The 7,250-nt window shown below is 60.8% G+C and overlaps 1 protein-coding gene across 1 annotated transcript in view; it reads left to right on the forward strand.

The window, feature by feature from the left end:
• The first annotated feature begins 969 nt into the window (after positions 1-969).
• The window catches only part of KCNH6 (potassium voltage-gated channel, subfamily H (eag-related), member 6), a 30,450-nt gene continuing 24,169 nt past the window's right edge, over positions 970-7,250 (forward strand). Inside the window, exon 1 of the mRNA XM_009883829.1 lies at positions 970-1,192. Within this exon, the coding sequence (XP_009882131.1) occupies positions 991-1,192 (202 nt within the window). The 5' untranslated portion in view covers positions 970-990. The remainder of the gene's footprint in view (positions 1,193-7,250) is intronic.

Here is a 7,250-nt window from a genome sequence, read left to right on the forward strand (position 1 = left end):
AGCGAGGATCCTCCCCAGCCCAGCATCCCCCGATCTCCTTGAAAGGAAAAAAAAAAACCAAACCAAAACCCAAAATCAAACCAAATTGAAGCTCTAGGCTGGGTATCCCCCGGGATAAGGATGAAAGCGGCTCTATCTGGGCTGGATGATGTGGGCTGGGCAGTGCTGCCACACAACCCGGCGCAGCAGCGAGCCCTGCCCCAGCCCAGCCCCGGTGACTGCAGCACCAGGAGAGGATGGGGCAGCACCGCTCCCTGCCTCAGTTTCCCCTTTCTTCCACCTCAGCCCTTTTCTTCTTGAGCACAGGGGCCACGCAGCTCAGTGGGGTCTGGATTTCAGCTTCAGCCCGAAGGCACAATTGTCCTATAAAACATTAGGAGAATCATTAGTGTGATGGGTTTCACCCGGCTGCCCACAAAGCCAAGTCTCACGCTCCCTCCTCCTCTCGCCCCTTGCCTGACTTCAGTCAAATCTGAGTGAGGGTGGGAAGTCTCTGAGATAACTCAGGTCCCTGATAAGCTCCCGGGGAAGGACGGACGCTGCAGCTCTTCCCTCTGCCTGCAGTGCCGGTCGGGGACAGATTGCCCATGTATTAGACAGCAGCGAGTCCCCACATGCATGTGGTGAGACGTCGAGGCTGCGCGGGTTGGCTCACCCCAGCAAAATCTGCCTTTCCTGGGGACCCCCCCTTTGGGTCCCCCTGTGCCCACGGTCACCGATGCTCATGAAATCGGGGGAGTTTTCTCTCTGAAGAGCAGGGCAGCACCTGGGGAGTGTGGGTTGGTTCTAGCCATCCTCCCCCCAGACCTGTCACTGGTGTCCCCGGGGAGCCCGTCCCTGCACAAGCCCCGCGGCGGGCGGCATCAGAAAGCCGAAGCACCCCCCATCCACCTGGGCTGTCCCCTGTCCCTGCGGGTCCCCGCCACCCCCCTAAGCCTCGTGCTCTCCTGCCTCCCCGCAGACCGCAAGTTCCTCATCGCCAACGCCCAGATGGAGAACTGCGCCATCATCTACTGCAACGACGGCTTCTGCGAGATGTTCGGCTACTCCCGGGTGGAGGTGATGCAGCGACCCTGCACCTGCGACTTCCTCACCGGCCCCGACACCACCAAGAGCTCCATCGCGCAGCTCACCCAGGCCCTGCTCGGCTCCGAGGAGTGCAAGCTCGAGATCCTCTACTACCGCAAAGACAGTAAGAGGCGCTTTTTGGGGCGATCCGGTGGTGGGAGGTGTCACCCGCCTGGGATTTTGGGCTGTTGGAAGCCAGTGGGGGAAGGCGCAAGGGGTCTGGTGTGGTAGCATCCATCGGGATTGGGGCACAATAGGGCCCAACAGGGCATCGGGATTGCACCCACACCCGGGGCTTTGCTGAGGGCAAGTCCATGGTGGCTCCCGGCGAGATGGAGATGTCTCTGCTGTGATGGGGCACTGGGGGCGTTGAGACCTCAAGCGATGGAGGTTGTTGCCAGATTATTTGGGAATCGGGTCGTTTGTGAGCCCTTGGTGATGGCTCAGAGCTCCCAGGGCAAGCAATGGCATCGCTCGTGGGATCTCTGCGTCGTGAATGAGGATCCCGTGGGAAGCCCATGGAGGAGGCGGGCTGGGACGTGGGTGTCCCGATCTGTGCTCCGAGACGAGATGAGACAGATGCTCCATCTCTGCCGAAAGCGGGTGCAGCCGACGGCCTCGGAGCCGCCTTTCCAGCGAGCAGGATGCGGCTGTGCGTGCACAGATGGAATTACGTTACGATGAAAATGAAGCTTTGATGGAAAATACTAGTGATTAGTTCTAATACTGCAGGAAGTTAAATAAATATTTAGTGCTTGATGCTGCAAACCAGCAAGAGGCCAGGACTCCAGGGACGGGGGGAATGCAGATCGGGCGCTCGCTAGAAGTTAAAATTATTAAGTATTTCCTTTTTTCAACCTGTGGAGCTTTCCCATCGCTTTAGATTGTATTGACAGGGGCTTGGCCTGAGCAAGGGGCTGCACCCCGCTGTCGGCAGCTCCCATGGCCACAGGGTGGAGGAGAAACAACTGGAAGCGAAGGGGAGGAGAAGGCAGGAGCCCTGGCTCCCAGCCCGGCACCCTATCTCCGGGGCTGGGACCCGGGTGTCCTGGCCTCCCTCCCAGCCCCTATCTCCCGGGCTGGCATCCAGGTGCCAGCGTATCGGCCCCGGGAATTATCCGCCGGCAGCACCCCTGCCCATTAACCCGCCCAGTTAACCCAGTGGGGCCGGAGCCTGTGTGGTGGCAGGATCAGGCCTCTCACCGGTCGCGTTTGCCATATGATTTTCCTCCCGTCCTCGCCGAGGGACCCAGTGGAGGCTCTTCCCTTGTGGGGCTGGTCCTGGGTGAAGTGGGGCTGGGGAGCAGTGCCCGGGCTGGGCTGCGCGTCCCCCCTCGGCCGCTGCGGTTTGCAGGGGGCTGGCTGGAGCCCAGTACAGCCCAGGAGGCACGAGGAGGAGCGGGCACATATTGTCCCCCTGCTCCCGTCCCAACATCAACGCGTGGCAAGGACAGCGTGTCCAGCCCTGTTCCCCTCCTGAGGGATAGTTTCCCCATCCTTCCCCAGGGAGCGCTCAGCTGGGAGCCCGATCCAACGCCATCCTCCCCGCTTTGAAGCGTTCCCGCCGGGCTCGCAGGATGCTCCGTGCTCCCCTCAGAGCCCTGCTTTTCCTCTAGGCCACGGGAAACTCTCAGCGCAGCTCTGAGCTGCTTTCTTCTCTTTTTTATTAAAAAAAAAAAAATAAAAAAAAAAAGAGGGGGGAAAAAAAAAGCCCAGAAGCAAGCCCTTCATGTCTATTTTTAAAACCCAGCCCCACCAGCAATATGCTTTCCAATTGTTTCCCCCCAGCACTCAGCCTGCAACCGCTCAGCCCATTATAAATGGGTCTTATCGGCAAAGAAAAGGCCTTCGCATTATAGGGAGCTGCTGCTTAATTAGCCGGCGGAGGCTCCGAACCCGCCTGTCCTCCTTTTCATACCGGCAGCACCAATCTCCAGCCTCGACCTGCTGTTTATTACTGCGGTACTCCCGGCTCTGCGGCTCGCGGGGTTGTTTCCTCGCTTTTCTGGTTGCCAGAGACAATATTATACCCCAAATCTGCCTGCTGGAGCCACCCCGAGCAGGGCCAGGGTAGGATGGATGGAAGTAGGTGGGAAGGGGGGCACCCATGGGTGCCCGGGCAGGTGGCTCTGCCCATGCCCAGGCAGGATGCTGTACGGGGGGATGCATGTCCTTGGGGACAGCCTTGCTCCTCGGTCCTCACCTGGACTCCCATGCTGTCATTAACTAATTATAAAAGGAGTCACAAGTGTCAACGGCGAGCCCGCCTCCGGCCAGCCAAGAACCAAGTCCAGTTGGGGAAGATGGGACCGGCCCAGCAAGGGCAGTTGTCCCTCCCCTGCCACGGCAGCCCCAAAAAGTCCTGGGAATGAGGGGAGAGCCCAACCGCGGCGCGTGTGGGCTCTAATCCCCCGCTCAAAGCCGGGAGATCAGTGAAAAGTTAATTTCTTTACAAGATGCTGCACAGCTGGGGCTGCCCCAGACAGGGGGGTCATTACGGGATCAGCTCCCGCCATGGCAAGGAGCAGCCACGGCCACCAACCCCGGGGACATGCTCCCCGCAGTGTCCAGGGCTGAGCCGAGCCCCCGCCAGCATCCCCTGGGGATGGCGCCGAGGGACTGGTGGGGCTGAGCTGCATCCAGGGTTGGGGTTTTTTTCCCCCTGTGGGTGATGTGCTTTGCAGCAAAGCCACCGATGAGAGCCCCCGGGATCCCCGGAGTGGGACCAGTGGCCACAGGTGCTGGGTGCCATGGCGCTGAAAAAAAAGCCGCTGCCTGCAAGCCCCAGCCCCTCCGTCCCTGTCCCCGTCCCCCCCGGGCAGAGCCCACGGCTGGTCCCCTCCAGCAGGAACAGTTTGTGCCGGTCCCCTGGGAGCGGGGATTAGGGACCAGATCAGCCCGGCAAACTCGTTACACTGGTGCTGTAAGCTGGGATTTCCCCCAGGGGCTCTGGGAGGAGGGGAGATGTCGCAGAGCGATTGGGGCACCCGGTGTCACCCAGGATGTCCCCCAACAGCTCCCCATGGGGTGCCTGTGCAGGCAGCTGCCTGCGGGACTGGTCGGGCACAGGTTGTGGGGTGTCGCTGCATCCAAAGGGGACAGCGGGACTCTGTCCCCAGGATGTGGCACATCTGTGGCACAGCAATCGCCCCTCCATCGATGCTGCCAGGACGTGCTGGCTAAGGCAGACGGGGACAGATCCAGCCAAGTTTTCTCCGTACAGCTTTATAAACAGCAATGTGGGACGTGCCCGATGGGCTCAGGGGAAGCAGGAGGGCAAATCCCACCAGCAGCTGCCGGATCTTGGCACCGTTGGGGCTGGGGGCCGGTGCCAGCAGCCCCAGGGAGCCTCTGCTGCTGCCCCATGGGGTGGACAAGGGAGGATGGAGGGGACCTCCTGGGTGGCGGAGGAGCAGGGAGGCACGGCCAGCTGACAAAACCCCAACCCCATCTCGAGCTTTTTGCTTGTACAAAACCGTGGGGTTTAAGCCAAGCCAGGGCCGTTTGCTTTGCGTTCCTTTAAGGGTCGGGCTCAGCAGAGTCGGGCTGTGACCTCGGGAAAGGGACAGACACCATGGCCCGACTCCAGATGGGGACTTATAAACATTCCGCCTCGCAATGACAAATCTTCGGTCCCAGAGATCCTGCACTGCGGGGCCGATTCTGCTGTCCTTGGCACGGCTGCGCCGCAGCTCCAGCCACCCCCATTGCCCTGGCTCTGTCCTGGGGATGGTACAATTGGGGCAAAAAGCTGGAAGAAACACATTTTCCATCCTCTGCTGCTCCTCGGATGCTTTGTTCCCTCACCCAGATGTCCCACGACCAGAGGGACAGGCCCAGAGCATCCCCAGCACCCCCAGGGATGCTTCCCAGGAGGCTTTTTCCTGAAATCCCTGCCCTGGCAGAGCCTCCAAATCCTACCCCAAACCTTCCATCCCCATCCTCGCCGGCTGCCGCATCCCCAGTGGGAGGTGGCCCCATGTGCCATGGGGACAGGGCCTTTGGGATGGCCGGACAGCCCCGGGAAACGCTGTCAGCGCTGCAGCCTTGGCCGCACAGCCCCACGCTAAGCTGGACTAATTCCTGCGGCCAGCGGGGATTTAGGAAGGGAAGGACCATGGGCCTGGATGTGGCCGCTCTCTTCGATTTTAGCAGAGGTTAAGCTGCGTTTTGCCAATGCCCTGTATTGATCCGGGACCCCTTTTGGCTCCTGGGGATCAGAGCATCCTCCCACCTGCACCCCAAAACGTCCCCCTGGGCTTGGCAGCATCTTTCTTGCGGCCGCGTTGCTGGTGGGTACCCTCAGCCACCCGACGCTCCTCGTTTTTCCCCTCTGCTGCTGTTTCCCACTGGCAAACTCCCTGCTAAGCGCCGAAATCCCTGCTGTTCGTCACCGCACAAGGGGTAACCTCCATCCCGACTGCCGTTACTTAATAAGGTCATTTTAGCAGTTCGGGGGATGCTACAAGGAGCATTTTTGCCGGTCTGGTGTCCCAGCGGGTTTCAGTCTCCCAACGCCCCATTTGGGTGTGGGGAGAGGGGCTGGTGCAGACCCCACGGTGCACATCCCCTCCCCGCGCAGGGGGATGCAGACCCGGCTGCGGGGGCTCCCCAGCACCCACCGCTCACCCCAAACCCCAGGAGCGACCCATCTCCCACCGGCTCAGCCCCCACCTCCATCGTTTTCCATCCCGCCCCGCGGATTTGCGTTAGGGCCTCCCAGCAATCTGCGCTTCCCTTTGAAGTTTCCACCCAGCCCTGACACTGATTTATCCCCAGCCAGCAGCAAGGCTCGGCCCTTCAGAGCATCTCCTCGGGCGTGCCAGCCAGCTCCGGAGCACAGCTCCATCCCCATATTTTGCCAATGCCCTGTATTGATCCGGGACCCCTTTTGGCTCCTGGGGATCAGAGCATCCTCCCACCTGCACCCCAAAACGTCCCCCTGGGCTTGGCAGCATCTTTCTTGCGGCCGCGTTGCTGGTGGGTACCCTCAGCCACCCGACGCTCCTCGTTTTTCCCCTCTGCTGCTGTTTCCCACTGGCAAACTCCCTGCTAAGCGCCGAAATCCCTGCTGTTCGTCACCGCACAAGGGGTAACCTCCATCCCGACTGCCGTTACTTAATAAGGTCATTTTAGCAGTTCGGGGGATGCTACAAGGAGCATTTTTGCCGGTCTGGTGTCCCAGCGGGTTTCAGTCTCCCAACGCCCCATTTGGGTGTGGGGAGAGGGGCTGGTGCAGACCCCACGGTGCACATCCCCTCCCCGCGCAGGGGGATGCAGACCCGGCTGCGGGGGCTCCCCAGCACCCACCGCTCACCCCAAACCCCAGGAGCGACCCATCTCCCACCGGCTCAGCCCCCACCTCCATCGTTTTCCATCCCGCCCCGCGGATTTGCGTTAGGGCCTCCCAGCAATCTGCGCTTCCCTTTGAAGTTTCCACCCAGCCCTGACACTGATTTATCCCCAGCCAGCAGCAAGGCTCAGACCTTCAGAGCATCTCCTCGGGCGTGCCAGCCAGCTCCGGAGCACAGCTCCATCCCCATCCCTGTCCCCGTCCCCATCCCTGTCCCCTCCGTGCCCTTCCCAGCCCCTCCGTTATATAATGCCACTATAGATTTAGCCACTCTGCCATGAGACCCTGCAGATTAAATCTCCCGGCCGGGGGGAGGGAAGGACTCGGTAAGAGCTCCGAGGGCAGATTAATAGCTTGCTTTTTTAATATTCATAACAATACTGGTTTGTGTCCGGCTCTCGGAAACCCCCGTGTCCTGTTGATTAGTTTAATACTGATGATACCGACAAATGCATTAACCACCGGCGGCCGCGGAGGATAAGAGGGCCGGGGAGGGAGGGCCCCCGACGATGACATTTTTAATGTTATTAAGTGCTCGCTTTTATCAAGGTCAGAAGACAGGATGGGTCAGAAAGCGCAAACCTCCGAGCGCGGGGTTTGGGGGAGTTGGGCTGGGTGCTGGGAAGATCCAACCCAGCCCAGGGTTTTAGGGAATGAGGTGTTTTTCCCAGCCCACGTAACCCCATCGCATGGGGTATGGGACCCTCCAAAACAGCATCCACGTCGCATCCCTCCCACCGAGCCCTTTCCGCAGCCCCCGGGCTGGGTTTCGCCCCGGCCGGGCACGCAGGCAGCCCCACGGCCGCAGCCACGGAGCGCGGGCCGGGTG

The sequence above is a fragment of the Charadrius vociferus genome, unplaced genomic scaffold (genome assembly GCF_000708025.1).
Source record: "Charadrius vociferus isolate BGI_N301 unplaced genomic scaffold, ASM70802v2 scaffold484, whole genome shotgun sequence".
Taxonomy (NCBI): Eukaryota; Metazoa; Chordata; class Aves; order Charadriiformes; family Charadriidae; genus Charadrius; species Charadrius vociferus.